This window comes from Mirounga angustirostris, unplaced genomic scaffold, assembly GCF_029215605.1.
Source record: "Mirounga angustirostris isolate CCGP_5_RB_7025 unplaced genomic scaffold, mMirAng1.0.hap1 SCAF_2, whole genome shotgun sequence".
NCBI lineage: Eukaryota > Metazoa > Chordata > Mammalia > Carnivora > Phocidae > Mirounga > Mirounga angustirostris.
In genome coordinates, this window is record NW_026991710.1 from 107,844,413 (window position 1) to 107,860,761 (window position 16,349).

Sequence of the window (16,349 nt, forward strand, 5' to 3'; positions counted from 1 at the left end):
TTTGGAGGCCGAGAGTGAAAATGGCGGCATCCCAATTTCCGCCCCGGAGGAGCCGAGAGCTCGGGCCCGGCTCCTCAGTGCGCCCCCAGAGAAAAGCAGTCAATTACTCCCGTCTCCCTGGTCTCCGGCCGACTCCGTGCTCACCCAGCCTGTGACCGAGCGTTTCTATCTCTGGCACCCGACTCGGTGTGGAGTCTCCAAACCCAGCAGATCCCTGTGGTGCGCTCCTGTGCCTCCCCTCCCGGGGGAGGAAGGTGAGTTTCCCCGGATCTGCCGCTTGTTGGGTCCCTGCTGGAGGAGCAGTGGCCCGACTGTGCCGCGGGTCACGGTTTATGGCAACCCTGAGCTGAGAGCCCGCGCCTCGGCTCCGTCTCTGCTGCCGGCTTCCCTGCTCCGATACCTGGGAGCTCTGCCGCACTCAGCCACCCCCGGTCTTTCTGTGATCCCGAGGGTCCTGAGACCACACTGTCCCACGAGGGTTCCACTCCCCGCTTAGCCACTGGAGTGACGTCCCTCAGCGGAGCTGACTTCTAAAAGTTCCGATTTTGTGCTCCACGGCTCTATCACTTGCCAGAATCGGCCAACGGGGGCCCCCTCCCCTGCCGTCTATCCTCCCAAATATCGCCTCAGATTCACTTCTCTGCATGTCTTACCTTCCAGAAAGTGGTTGCTTTTCTGTTCAGAGAAACATTCTTCTCTGAACTTCTATTGCTATTCTTCTCTTCGATCTCCTGTTGAGTTTGTAGGTGTTCAGAATGGTCTGATCCCTATCCAGATGAATTCCTGAGACCAGACGAAATCCAGCCATCTTGCCAAGCATCCCCCGCCAGACAGGTTTATCATCCACTGCCAACTACTACACTAACTGTTAGCAGACCAACCATCTGACTAGAGACACATAGGCAAGTCCAGTAGATACAGCCCAGTAAGCCCAGACCAGAAAACTGCTCTATTGTCCCACCCATATCATAAACTAAATGGGTTATTGTTTTGAGCCACAAAGTATTGGAATGGTTTGCTACTCAGCAATAGATCACAGAGACATCCAGCTTCTTTGCTGTTCCTTAGGCATGTTTCCAACTATGCAATGGCAAGTTCTATACTTGGAACACTTTCCCTGTATTATATGGATAATCTGTTCACATCCTTCAAATCCTTGTTCAAATTTCAACTGCTCAGTGAGATTTATTCTGAATACTCTATTTAAAATTGCAAGCCCTTCACTACTCCCCCCGCCTCCCATAGTAGCAGTATCTTTTTTTATTTACAGTAGGTCCTTGGAACCACATCTGAGTTTATGCTAATGAAGTGACTCAAGGTAGGACCCTAGATAGTTTCAGAATGGGAGCTGGGCCATGCTAGAAAGAGCAACCATGTAATTAGAACATTGGGGCTTTGAGCCATGTGATATAGGCCCAACTTTCTGACCTCCAGGGAGGGGAGGGAGACTGGAGATTAAGTTCAATCAAGTGGCCAATGATTCAATCAGTCATAATACTTAAATTTCAGAAGTATAGTCAAAGTTTTGTTCTATGATGCAGTCATTTCAGAAATATTAAAAAGTAAATTTATTTACATTTAACATAAATCATATGCACATAATAAAAATCCAATAAAATCTCTGGACACCAAGTCTTAGCTGAGCTTCCTATTTGGTGAACACAGTGATGTGCTAGGAGGGTGATGCTCCCTGGTTCCATGTCCAGAGGATATGAAAGTTCAAATTTTGAGAGCTTCCTAGATCTCACTCAATGGGTTTCTTCTGTTGGCTGGTTCTGATCTGTGACCTTTATAATAAAACTAATCATAAGTATAGTGCTTTTCTGAGTTCCCTGAGCCATTCTAGAGAATTACTGAGCCTGGGTAGTTAGTGGGAACACTTGCATTTATAGCCAATTGGTCAGGGGTGTGGGTGGCCTGGGGATCCCTGAACTTGTGTCTTAGTGAGGGTAGTCTTCTTGGGGATTATGCTAGTAACTTGTGGAGTCTGGACTAACTGTAGTTAGTGCCAGAATTATACTGCAACTTGTTATACTTTTATACTACCTAGAGTTTTCTATACTGGACTTATATTACTTTTATAATTTAAAAAAATCTACTTCTGGGCGCCTGGGTGGCTCAGTTGGTTAAGCGACTGCCTTCGGCTCAAGTCATGATCCTGGAGTCCCTGGATCGAGTTCCGCATCGGGCTCCCTGCTCGGCAAGGAGTCTGCTTCTCCCTCTGACCCTCCCCCCTCTCGTGTGCTTGCTCTCTCTCATTCTCTCTCTCTCAAATAAATAAATAAAATCTTTTAAAAAAAAAATCTACTTCCATCTTGAAAAAAAGAATAAAATCTTGCAATTAAGTAAGCCATTACTATTTTAAACTGTAAAATCAGTAACATCTAAAGAAATAAGGAGGACCAAATAAGAGCCCACAAGTAGAAATGTCTAGGGGAAAAGAAAGTAAATTTATTTAAATTAAATTAAAAAGTTGATAAAGGCAATAAAATAAAAATATAAAAAGTGGTACATAAAATTTTGTAAAATAAATTCTTTTTTTAAAAAAGCAAAATATTTTGTGGGGTAAAATACAGGATGGTACAAAAAATAAATAGGAAGGTTCATTTAACAAACAGAAACTTACATTTTTTATAAAATGTTGATTTATATTACAATTTAAAGATATTTCTAAATGACTGCATCATAGAGCAAAACCCAATTATGACTCTACTTGTGAATTTTAAGTATTATGAATAAGGGGAACAAAAAGTAAAAAAGTTTTTCCTGTGAAGTCAGTGCAATGATTATGAAACCACTGGGCCACAATAAATATGTATAGTATTAAGTTGCCAGATTTTTAAAAACCCTCTGTTGGCTTTGTCTTTTTCCCTGTCTCACTTCCCCACTCCTCTACTAGTGCTCCCTCGTATTACATTTAAATAAACTACATGATTTGACACCGTTTCCTCAGGGTCTGCTTATTGGGGAATAAAAAATATGTGCAGAAAAAGTATTTCTAAGAGAACTGATTTTCCTCCATAAGCACTGGTTTTACCTTCATGGAACATCCCTTCACATACATATTATAGTTGCCTCCTCCTAACCATCTTGATTTCAGTCTTTTCTGGTACTAACAGATCATACATACAGAAAGCTATGGACAGAAGCCTAAAAGGGAAGAAAAAATGCTCATGGAAAAATTATGGCATCATTACTTACTCTGAAGAAAAATAATTATTAATAAAATAATAAAATTCATTTTTGAAAATACCTGAGTTTTTTTTGGAGGCGCTCAATTTCCACATTTTGTTCAGTTACTGTTTTCAGAAACTGTTGGTTAGTCTGCCACAAGAAAAAAAAACAGAAACATTCAGTATTAGAACACTTAAAACTACATCTTTAAAGATTAACTGTAGGGTATATAAGTAGAAAAAAACGGAGTCATGATAATGATTAGAGTTTCTGACAGTAAAATATAACCTTGGCAATCCTTCCTTGCCTTCACTTTATTCAGTGGACACCTGCTTCACTTCAAACTACCTGCAACTGCTTTTTGATGTCTATGGTTTTCCTTGGCCATTCGAGCCTTCTTTGTTTACCTAACTGCACAGAAGATGACAGGTGCTGTAGAATTCATATCCCCAGCCTGTTCTGGAAGAGCTGGATAACAATGACTGAAGAGAACTGGTGTGTAAATATCCCAAACTCCTCCTGTGCCCCATGGTGGAGTAAGTCTGAGCCTGTTCTACACTGGCTTCCAGAGTCCACTGGTAGGATTAAGTTTCAGTTACCCAAGGTATTAATTTGCATGATTGTTAGAAACCCTTTGGCTGCCTTCTTTTCTCTTCCCAGTCTCACTTCCTCATTCCCCTACTGGTACTCCTTGGTATTATCTCCTAAATAAATGATATGCATTAGAATCCTTTTCTCAGGGTTAGCCTGAGAAGGAACCTAACAGAAGATACTGAGGCAGTCTTCGAAGTGTAGAAAAAATTTTTCTAAGGGAATTGATTTTCTTCTTTAAGTGATGATTTTACCATGAAGGCACAAAATCCTTATCCTTATCATCTTTATCTATATGCCTATGGGCAATGTTATTTAGACTATAGTTACCTCCTAATCGACAGTCTTGATTTCAGTTTTTTCCTATCCCAACAGATCATGCATACATCTTTCCAACTGCCTCTCCCGGAAGCAGTTTTCATTGTGCTTCTCTCATACTCTACCCAATCTTACGGACTTCATATTTTTAATACACTATTTTATTTCCCTCTGGAATTGGAATTCGATTCTGCCATCATCCATTCACTTTAAGACAGAAGTAATTGTTTCCTTTCTGCACTCTGATAAAACTTTATATGTACTTTTACAATGCACGCTGCATTATATTCAAACACTAAATTTAAAGTTCATAGCTACAATACGAGCCATTTTTTGAAGACTACCTTCTCCCAGAATTTCCAGTCACTGGCACATGATTTAATGTATTCTAAGTACTTACACCTTTAAGGAATAAATGAATGAATGCCTCCAATGAAACATAAAGAGAGACTGAAGACTGCATTTTTATCTTTATTTTGGGAAGCAGACTATTGCAGACCAGAATTTAGTGTTCAATTCACAGGCCACTATCTATCTATCTATCTATCTATCTATCTATCTATCTATCTATCTATCTATCTATCTATTTATTTATATTTTTAAAGATTTTATTTATTTATTTGACAGATAGAGAGAGACAGCGAGAGAGGGAACACAAGCAGGGGGAGTGGAAGAGGGAGAAGCAGGCTTCCCTCGGAGCAGGGAGCCCGATGCGGGGCTCGATCCCAGGACCCTGGGATCATGACCTGAGGCGAAGACAGACGCTTAACGACTGAGCCACCGAGGCACCCCTCACAGACCACAATTTAAAAGACCGACTATCACATGCAGGGAAAGAAGGCCAGATAATGAGAGATAGGCAAATTATACCATACCAGAATAGTTTAAAAAAAAATTGGGTGCAACACTGGGCATGAATCAGGAAAGACATAATGCTTGCAACGCAAATAAACTAAAGGGTTGATTTGAAGACATGAGCTTGTTCTGTTACTCCAAAAGATGAAACCATGTATCAATGGGAGGAAATTTAACAAGATTTTAGCTTTCTTTCTTTCTTTTTTTTAAGATTTTATTTATTTGAGAGAGAGAGGATGAGTGGGGGGAAGGGGCAGAGGGAGAAGCAGACTCCCTGCTGAGCAGAGAGCCTGATGCAGGGCTATGTCCCAGGATCCTGAAATCATGACCTGAGCGGAAGGCAGACAATTAAGCAACTGAGCCACCCATGCCCCAGATTTTAGCTTTCTAATAATCAGAATTCAAAGGAACAGACTCTTTGAGGAAGTGATAAATCTCTTACAGGGAATAGTTAAAGAAGAGGCTAATGATCATCTAACTGAAAAGCATTTAATAAAAGGATGCCAATATCATTTGAGGAAATAGATGACCTTTAATATCATTTCAAATTCTCCTGTGAAATTATCAATGACTTCAGTCCAAAGTGATTCACAGCTCTGAATTCTTTTGTGTCTGTAATGTACTGTTAACGTTTTATTATATATACTGTCTTGGCTCTAATATAAATAATGCTTGTGTTTTTTACCATTTGGGAGCACCCTAAAGGTAAATGATTTAGAGTGATTAGGAAAAGTATAAATTGGAATTGTGAATTTTAAAAAAGCTAGTGTTAGGAACTAACTTGTTAGCAAGCCTAGTAGGGCTCAACGACTGCATCTGAATATGGTGTTCTCTGTCATTACAAAGAAAATTATATGCTATATTAACATTCTAGAATTTGGAGATTCATAAAGGTCCAGGGAAGCATCCCTTTCAATCACTGATCATGATTACTTCATATATCATCCCTGTTTTACCAAGTAGGACACGAGTTTGTGGATATATGCACATTTCTCTTGCAACTAGAGAATCTTTAATAGTGAAAGGAACTTAATATGCAATTAGAAAATATTTCTGACATCAGACGAGATCGGGCACGTTCAGGCTGGTATATCACAGACCTGTACCTCTGAAACAAATAATACCTTAAATGTTGAAAAAAAAAAAAAAAAGAAGATAGTGGGCAGGGAAAAATGAAGGGGGGAGTCGGACGGGGAGATGAACCATGAGAGACTATGGACTCTGAGAAACAAACTGAGGGTTCTAGAGGGGGGGGGTGGGAGGATGGGTTAACCTGGTGATGGGTATTAAAGAGGGCACGTATTGAATGGAGCACTGGGTGCTATATGCAAACAATGAATCATGGAACACTACATCAAAAAATAAATTAAAAAAAGAAAAGAAAATATTTTTGAGTAATTTTACAGAGATGAACAAATCTCAAAAAAGAATATGATTTCAGTAAAGATAATCTCTAGGAAATGTAAACTCCCATTTTATCTATAGCCATAGTAAATAAACTTGTACTTTCATGTACCATTCACATCAGGGGATTCTACCTTCTGTAGGTTACAAATGTGCATTGGTTATGAAGGATATTTACTTCTGTATACTCATCAAATGATTGTACATCTATAGGGACCTATTCACTTAATCAGCTTATTCGTGAAATCAGAAAACTTTTTAATGAGTACTTTTCTTCAAGTTTGATTTTGACTCAAACTTGCTCCAGCGACTATTCTCTGAATGCTCTTTGAGATGCACAAGATCTTTATAATCACTTAACTATGTCCCTTCACATTTTTAAGAAACTGGGCTCTTCATTTAACAGTTCCACAATTCTTATCATATACCTACAGCATACTAAATGAAATACTAAGAATAAAGCATGAGTTCTACTCTTGAGAAGCTCACAGTCTAGATTACTCTCAAGAGATCCTACCGAGGACCCTAAGATTACTAATAGATTAGGTGATATTTCAGAAAGATGTTAGCTTTAGATCTCTCGTGAGTATTGTGAACATTGTCATGCTACTGAATGTGAAAGGAAAAGACAGATAAAGAGAAAAGAGTACCACCTACTTATTTTCATTTCACATACATGGGCTTTTTTGTTATTGATTTTTATTAGCATAAATAAATATTAAAGTCACAATCTGTTTATATCAAGTACACTAAATGGATATTTTCACTTACCATTTCTATGTTCTCCTTAGTTACATGAAGTTGCCTGGTCAATTGTTGAAAATTGGTCAATTGATCTTACAGTAGGAAGGTAGAGGTGTACATGAATAGCATTCTGTTTACAACCCATATGTAAAATTAACCTAAAATCAAGTCTAAAATCATTATGACTAAGTCTAGATGAAATTAGTTGTCTTCTGTTATTGTGTGAATTAACAGTTGAAGAAATAAGTTTTTTTTAAATGACTACAAAATTAAATAAGGTGACAATGTAGAAACAAATGTGGCTATTTATGTTTTATGTAAGGCCATTATTTCTAGAAATCATTCTATTAAGTAAATAAACATGCTGGAGAGACATTGTACAATATTGAAAAACTACATTCAAACTGACTCAAAAACTACAATATAAACCCTGGCACAGAAATTATTGTTTCTCTCTCCCCTTCTTAAAAGTCTCATAGCTTGAAAGCCCAAGTTTCAAACTGTGTGATTATCTGTTATGATCCTACTAAACACTGTATGTGCAGGTGACACAAAGCTGGAAGGGGCTATTAATATGTTGGATGACAGAATTAAAGACTGACAGATAACTGGAGAAATAAGGACAAAGTATTATTTGTAAAGGCTTGTACAAAAAAACCTAACTGCATAGCTACAGTACAACAATAAAGGTGAAAAAAATACCACAGGACTTAGCTGATTGACCTAAATGGGGAAACAGCCTCAAAGAACTTACTTTTTTTAGAAATAGTTTCTTAGATCTCACAGGTAAAAGCCTTTTCTTTTTGATAAAATGCCATGTGTGTATGTGTGTGTGTGTTTTTAAAAAAATTTTTAAATTTGAGTATAGTTGACATACAATGTTACATTAGCTTTAAGTGTACAACATAGTGATTCAACTTCTCTATACATTATGCTATGACTCACTGCTAGTGTAGCTACCATCTGTCACCATACAATGCTATTACAATATCATTGACGATATTCCCTATATTATGCCTCTTATTCCCATGACTTACTCATTCAATATCTGGAAGCCTATATCTCCTACTCACTCCCCTTCACCCATTTTGTCCATTCTGCCCATTCCCCCTCCCTCAGAGGTAAAGGTCTTGCCCAGACTACATATAGGTTATTTTCTTTTTTTTTTTTTAAAGATTTTATTTATTTATTTGAGAGAGAGAGAATGAGAGAGCACATGAGAGGGGGGAGGGTCAGAGGGAGAAGCAGGCTCCCTGCTGAGCAGGGAGCCCAATGCGGGACTCGATCCTGGGACTCCAGGATCATGACCTGAGCCGAAGGCAGTTGCTTAACCAACTGAGCCACCCAGGCGCCCCATATAGGTTATTTTCAAACCAGGGCATATATAGAAAAATCATTTTGTAAACTGCAAAGCGTCATGTAAGTATTATTATGACTCCTTTAGGTAGAAATTCCCAATTATGATGATAGTAATAGGAACATTCATAAACTGGATTTGAAAAGTCCATAAATGAGAATTGAAGTAAGGAGTGATAACCAACATATTTAAACATCTGCCTTCTCAAAATCCATAGAAAAGGAATCAGAATTTGGAATACTCCATAGTTTTCAATGTTCCCAGAAGAAAAAGAACCAATGGAAGGATCAAGGAGGCAGATTTTTCAATGGAATGGATCGTCTTCTGAGATAGTAAGTTCTTGTCAACAGAGGTTTACAGCAAAAGCTTAGATGTCCACTTTGAAAGAATACAAAAATCATTCTAGCTCTGAATAGAAAGAATGCCTTAATAACCAATAAGATCTCTTCCTATTGTAAAATTCTATTCTGATTAATTTATGCTAAATACACTTGACATCCATTTTATTTTATTTTTAAGATTTTATTTATTTGACAGAGAGAGCTAGCGAGAGAGGGAACACAAGCAAGGGAAGTGGGAGAGGGAGAAGCAGGCTTCCCGCTGAGCAGGGAGCCTGACGTGGGGCTTGATCCCAGGATCCTGGGACCATGACCTGAGCTGAAGGCAGACGCTTAATGGCTGAGCCACCCAGGTGCCCCCACTTGACATCTATTTTAGAGGTAACTTTAAGAGTGTTAACATTTTCACTTCACATGGTGTTGTCATTATATTTGAGCAGGTTTCTTCACTGGCCATAATCTAATGAATAGTTCCTGTCATAAGCCAATATAAAAGCTTTGGGGGTCCATTTATACAGAATCATCATATAGCTGCTTCTTAGAACTAAATATAGCTTTCATTGATAATCACATTATAAAACCTAATGTATAGCAGGCATTGCTGTAATTGTCCAAGAAATTTCTAACCAGCAAAGATCTATTTAACATACATAACACAGTAGACACTTAGGCATTCCTCTTCAAAACAGAGTTTCTCAAGAATGAAGATATACATGAAAACTGATACACAAGAAAACCATGAAACCCAAGATTACCTTTTGTTTTTGACTTTCAACTACATGAATCTGGGCCTCAGTCATATGTTCCTGGTAAAGTCTCTGAAGTCTGTCCAGCTCCTGAGAAACAGTCTGCCAGAGTTCCACAGCCTGAGTTTTTTCCTATAAAACAAAAAGAATCAAGAATTCATTAAATTATTAGCAGGCTATTGCATAGTACAAATGAATCATACTCGTTTACAGAATGAATTCTTATATATAAAGTCACAAACATAAAAATGGAACTTGTGTAAAGATGGTATAGTTGTAATATTTCTGATGTTATACACTTGATTAATAACAATTCAGAGAAGGGGAACTCAGCTGATTAAGCACCTGACCTTTGATTTTGGCTCAGGCCAATCTCAGGGATGTAAGACAGAGCCCCTCATTGGGCTCTGTGCTGAGTGTGATGCCTGCCCAAGATTCTCTCTCCCTCCCTCCTCCTCTCCCTCTCTTTCCCTCTAAAAAAACCGAACAACAACAACAACAAAAACACCAAAATCAAATAAAACAACAACAAAAAAGCATTTCAGAGAATAAACCTAAAGATGAAAATTCCTTATGTTGAAATTTTCTTTTTATTCAGATTTCATAGCTAAAATTTAACTCTTAAATCAGAGATACGGATTTAAAGCACTATCTTTGTTCCATAAGAAAATGTAAGCCTTGGAAATTACTAAAGAGAATTGCCCCTGATAAAGTACAAGATTTTTTTCAGATTGTAAAAGTAATAAATGTTGTAGAAAGTTGGGAAAAGACAGCAAAACAGAAAACAAGAATTACCTGTAATTTTACCACCTGATAGTACATACTGCTAGTGTCTGGGTATAAGCATCTTTATAAATTTTGGATGTATTCATGTTTTTAAATGTGATTTTGGAAGAGAATTTTGTATTTCTGTTCTTTTAACAAAACTGGGAATCTTACAGTGTACTATTTGTACTGTATTATTTTCACTTGGGATTTTATAATCAGAGTTTTCTCACATCATTAACTATTCTTTCAACATAGCAAGTCTCAAAGTGTGATATAGGGACTCCTGAAGTCAAAATTATGTTCATTATAATATGAAGACATTATTTGCCTTTTTCACTCTCATCTTCTCAGGAGTGTACACTGAAGTCTTCCAAAGTTTATATGATGTGATGTCACCTCTCTGATGGGTATTGGAATGTGTTCTTATGCTCCCATTTGTTTTTAAAAATGTCTCAGTTTTAATCTATAATATGATAAATACTGATAGATATATAATCCACAAAAAGAGAATTCTTCGAGGTCCACAATAATTTTTAAGCATCCTGGAGAGGGGTCCTGAAACCAAAAAGGGTAAGAAATGCTAAGCTCTTAGGTACAGAGCATTATTCTCTTTTTATTGTCTAAAAAGAAAAGTGGAGCAGGTTTTGGCCATTTGCTGAGGGTTCCTCAGCAAGTTGTTGACTGAGTCAGGAGGAAACATTTACCTCTTTGTTTCTAAATCCCAAACTTTTAAAGATTTATTTATTTATTTATTTGAGAGAGACAGAGAGAGAGAGAGGGGTAGGGAGGGGCAGCGGGAGAGGGAGAGGTGATCTTAAGCAGACTCCCCACTCAGTGCGGGGCCCGATGCAGGGCTTGACATTGGGCTCAATCCCACCACCCTGAGACCATGACCCAAGCTGAAACCAAGAGTTGGATGCCCAACTGACTGCGCCACCCAGGTGTCCCAAAAGCCCAAACTTTTAAATCCCAGGTCAGAACTAAGCCACCTTGTTTTAGTAAGAAGGTAACAAGGTGTAGTGAAAAGATAAGCATTTTAAGAAGATAGTGAGTATATATTTAACGTAAATAGAGGTTCATGAGTTTTAAGGAGACTATTACTGAAGTATAACATGCATTCAGAAAACACACAAACCATGAATTTTCACAAAGCGATTGCCCCTATGTAACCAGCACACTGTTCAAGAAAGAGCATGTTATTACTAGCACCTAGAAGCCCGATTCCCCTCTCTTCAAGATACTACTATTCCCTCAAAATAACTATGATACTACTATTCCCTCAAAATAACTATTTCTACATCATCAATTAGTTTTGCCTAAAACTTACATAGTTTTAAAACGTGTAGACAAACAGAATCTGGAGCCATAAGACTTGGATTCAATCCCTGATTTTTGGCTGAATGATCTTGGACAATTCATTTCAATTCCATAAAAACATTTTCTTTTCAGTAGAATGGTCAGAAAGACACGTCATAACCTCAAAAGGTTGCAGTTTTACAAACCTGCCTGATGGTAAGAATCATCTGGACAAATAGAAAACCAAGAATCTCTAAAGCAATGGTTCTTATAGGACTAAACCATCAGCATTACCTCAGAACCTGTCAGAAACACAAATTATTAAGCCCAGACTTCTTGAATCAGAAAGATTCAAGATTCAAGATACCCCTTGGGGAAGGAGAAGAATAATCTCTATTTCAAAAAGCCCTTGGGAAATTATAATGCTCAAAAAAATTGAGAACCAATGTACTAATATAAAATTTTTAAATGGTATAACCCATCATTTGAGAAACCAATTTAAGTGATTCCATATTGTTAGATTTTTAAACTATTTCCAATTTTCATTATCAAATATAATGGTATAATGAACATATTTATCCATCAATTTTCACATACAGTTTCTTAGGATAGATTCCTAGAATCTATGTGATATCCTAGTCTAATTAATTGATCAAAGATATAAACGTTTCTTTTTCTTTTTTTTTTAAAGATTTTATTTATTTATTTGACAGAGAGAGAGAGAGAGAACAAGTAGGCAGAGAGGCAGGCAGAGGCAGAGGGAGAAGCAGGCTCCCCGCTGAGCAGGGAGCCCGATGTGGGGCTCGATCCCAGGACCCTGGGATCATGACTTGAGCCGAAGGCAGCGGCTTAACCGACTGAGCCACCCAGGTGTCCCTGGATATAAACGTTTCTAAGGCTCTTACTGCCAACCTGCCCCCAGAAAGATTCTTACAAATCACATTATCATAGCAGAACAAAATACTCCAAACTAAAAATATTTAGTTAGGTACTCAATATTGTGCAGTGTTATCAGCTTCCAAGGCCATTACATTTGCTTTACCCAGCACCTTTTGTACTCAATTTTAATTCTTTATCTTGCTGTTTAGTAATGATGATGATAAAAATAATACATAACTTTATTAATTTACATGTGTGTTAGGCATTACATTAAGTGCTTTATGGGAATTTCTGAATTACCATAAGAACTCCATGAGATGAGAATTAATAATCTCCATATATAATCTCCATATATAAATGAAGGTAAGGTAAAAAGACATTTCCCAAGATCACAGAGCTACAAATAGAGAACAAACTCAAGAAGTTTGACGAGAGGTTTTTTTGTTTGCTTTTTTTTAACAAAAGCCTGTTTTCCACGAAAGCAGGAACCAACACTCTCTACTGTATCCTCAACAATTAGCACAGTGCCTGGTATCTAACAGACGTCTAATTAATACTTGTGAAATAAATGAAGATATCTGAATAGTCAATTTCTTTATGCCCATCATTTTGATAAAGCATAATATAAAAATTATTCTATTTTTTACTATAAATTGTATTTAACTTTTGTCTCTTTGGTTTGGATTCAACTAGTCTTCATGCATAACACAAAGGTCTTTCAATTTAGTGATGGATACCAAAATAATTTTATGTGTTTTATCACACCTTAAAAACCAAATAAACATATATGAATAATAAGCAGAATATTTGACATTACTATTTTGATACTATTGAGTTATTAACATTTTCTATTATTTATACTTCATAAGATACCTAAACTCTCATTCAGTTAAAATTTTATATTTATTTACAAAATACATTACAGATTTTGTGGGAAATTGTGTTTATAACCATCAGCTTTTTCCTTTTTGACTGCTCAGAGTTGGACCTCATCAATTTCTTCTATGAAGTGACTGATCCAAAATGTAGCAAAAAAAATAGGACCATCTTCAGAGAAATAATATGAGGTGGAGCAAGATGTAGGAGAAAGGCAAAGAGAGGGTAAGGCAGGAGGAGAAAAAGAAGGAATGAGAGAACAAATTTGGTTTAATAAGAAAAAAAGAATAAGTAATTTTGAAGTTTTAATAAAATTTAACATTGGAAATTATAGCAATACAAGTACTGCAGAGAGATGCCTTTTAGAGATAGGGTTTTGTTTTTGTTTTGTTTTTTGAAACTACAAATCTTATCTAGTTTTCATTCCACTTCCTTTAAAAAAAAAGTTTTTTTTCAGTTTTATTGAGGTAGAATTGACAAATAATCATTGCATATATTTAAGGTATATAACAGAGGATTCTTTTACATATGGTCTATCACAATCTTTTTCCAGAGTACCAAGAATTGCATATTGTGCACTAGCTTTTGATAGATAGCCTGTTAGAAAGCCTTCATAAGTCTTAATTAAATTAATTTCCATTTATTTCTATATAAACATTTATAAATCCTTTTTGATAATATTTTGAACAGAGCTCAAACTAGAGCTTGAAAGTTGGAAAAGTCTGAAAGAGCATGCTTTCTCGTTTTTTTTTCTCTATTACTTTTTCAAATTCCTTCCCTTTACACATGAAAAAATAAAATCAGTGTTAAATACATGCTCCTTTATCATGGTAAAAATAGCCTGTTTAAATCCAGTTTAATTTAATCAGGTAATTATCACTTTCATAAATATAAGAATTCCAAAACTAAATTTCTAGGGTATAAAAAATGATTTTTCATAGATAACTATAAAATCAAAATCACAATAAGGAATTTGTAATCTCCATTTATAAATGAAGAAACTGAGGTACACAGCTAGAAAGTAGAACAGAGATTCAAATCCATATAAGATATGAGATGCCTAGGATATAAAATATAGCTTCCTAAATATTTGAATTACTACGAGGGAGGAAAAAAGGAGAAAAAGTAGTACAGAGAAGAGAAGTGTAATTTTTGAAAAATATAATTCTATAATCTTTGAAAATTGAGGAAAACACCGTATCAGAAGAAAACACAGAAAAATGAAAAATGTAAATTTAGGTGAGTGGATGATTATTTTTTCTTTAAAAATTTTCTTGGGCATTAAAATATATTTTTTAAAAGATTTATTTATTTATTTTAGAGAAAGAGAGTGCACGCATGCATGCATGTAGCCAGCTGGGGGAGGGGCAGAAGGAGAGGGAAAGAGAATCTCAAGCAGACTCCACTGAGCATGGAGCCAGATGCAGGGCTTAATCTCATGATCATGACCTGAGCCAAAATCAAGTCAGATGCCCAACCCACTGAGCCACGCAGGCACTCCTGGCATTAAGATATTTTTATAAGACATAAAAATGTCAAAAGATTTATGATTCAATTAAAATATACATTTGGTAGCTGTATTTTTAACAACCAGGGAGGGTATATATTACAAGTTTTGTTACCTGTTAACTATTCTTATAAATTGTAGAAATCAATAAGTACTAATTTTGCTATTCTGTTATTATCATTCATAAATAATGATTAACACAGATTTTAAAAATTCTGTTTATTCAGAATATAGTTTAAAAAAATTTGTATCACTCACTTGATTGGCTAGTTGTAATTGTTCTCGTAGATTCCTAACTGTTTCATCGTCTGTATATATATCATTTCCCATGTCTGTGCCAAAGGGAAGGGACTCCAGTTGCTTTTCAACAGCATCTTTTAATTCACTGTGCAACCTTCAGAAAAAAGAGTTAACACAGTAATAATATAAATTCATTTTACCAACAGTAATCACTGTTTCAAGGTAAACTAAATAAACATTTGGGCACCAAAAACATTCTTTAAAAAAAATTTCTTACACAAAAATAATTTTTAAGTAGACTTCAAAAATTAAATAGTTAATCACCATTAAATACTGTGCTATGAAAATAAAAATATAACAATTTCAAATGCATTAAATTTGTCATAATTAATTCAACCATAATTCAGTTTGTCCTAAGGAGATTTTAGTTATTCAAGAAGGTAAAATTCACATATTACACCCTATTAATTTATGAAACAGGCTATTCAGGAAAAAAATATAATAGTGGTTTTCATCTAGGCAATTAAAAGGAAATGGGATATAAAATATTATAGAATTATTTTCTTCATTGTGTTTCATAAAACTCAGGTAACATCTCACTTAATCCAATTAATAAAAAGAGTTGAATAAAACTGTTGGTTATGAAAGCAAGATGATTAGAGGCTTTAGTTTTCAGCATATTTTAAATAAGCTTGACCATAACTCTGAAAGCCTTAAATTCAAAATTAATCTTAACATTAAATTACAGATATTTTGTATTTTAAAACAGCTACCAAAAGAAGGCTTTAGAAAGTACATTTGAAAAGACTGATTAAGTATTTTACTTTAAAATGATACAAACCTAAAAGGAAAAAAATATTTATAGTATCAGAAAAACTTGAAAACCTTTAATGTATAAATTATTAGCAGAAAATGTTATTTATAATAAACACATCTCAAGGTAGTTTCGCAAAGAAACTGCATCTATATATTTAAAATAAAGAGAATTACCTACTGCATTTAAAATCTCCTTTGAAACTAGAAAAATTCAATTTTAATTTTTAGAATATATTTATTGAAAACAAAGTTCATCAAACACATGAAATTCATAGGTAATTAACCTTAGAAACAACAAAAAAAATAATTACTCCCTAAGGAAAGGACAGAGGTTGCTAATTATTCCCTAGTTAAAAATTTTATCAAAAACACAAACGTTCATATTTTAAAACATTTCTAGTATTTTTATTTTTTTGTTTTTATTAAGTTTTTAATTTTAA

General features: G+C 35.6%; 1 protein-coding gene across 9 annotated transcripts in view; it reads right to left on the reverse strand.

Moving 5' to 3' along the window:
- Window positions 1-16,349, reverse strand: part of SCLT1 (sodium channel and clathrin linker 1) — a 201,918-nt gene that overhangs the window by 144,614 nt on the left and 40,955 nt on the right. For all 9 annotated transcript variants that reach the window (XM_045880459.2, XM_064585065.1, XM_064585064.1 and 6 more), the window contains 3 exons: window positions 15,112-15,247; window positions 9,537-9,659; window positions 3,254-3,324 (listed from right to left, as the gene is read on the reverse strand). In XM_045880459.2, the coding sequence (XP_045736415.1) occupies window positions 3,254-3,324; window positions 9,537-9,659; window positions 15,112-15,247 (330 nt within the window). The remainder of the gene's footprint in view (window positions 1-3,253; window positions 3,325-9,536; window positions 9,660-15,111; window positions 15,248-16,349) is intronic.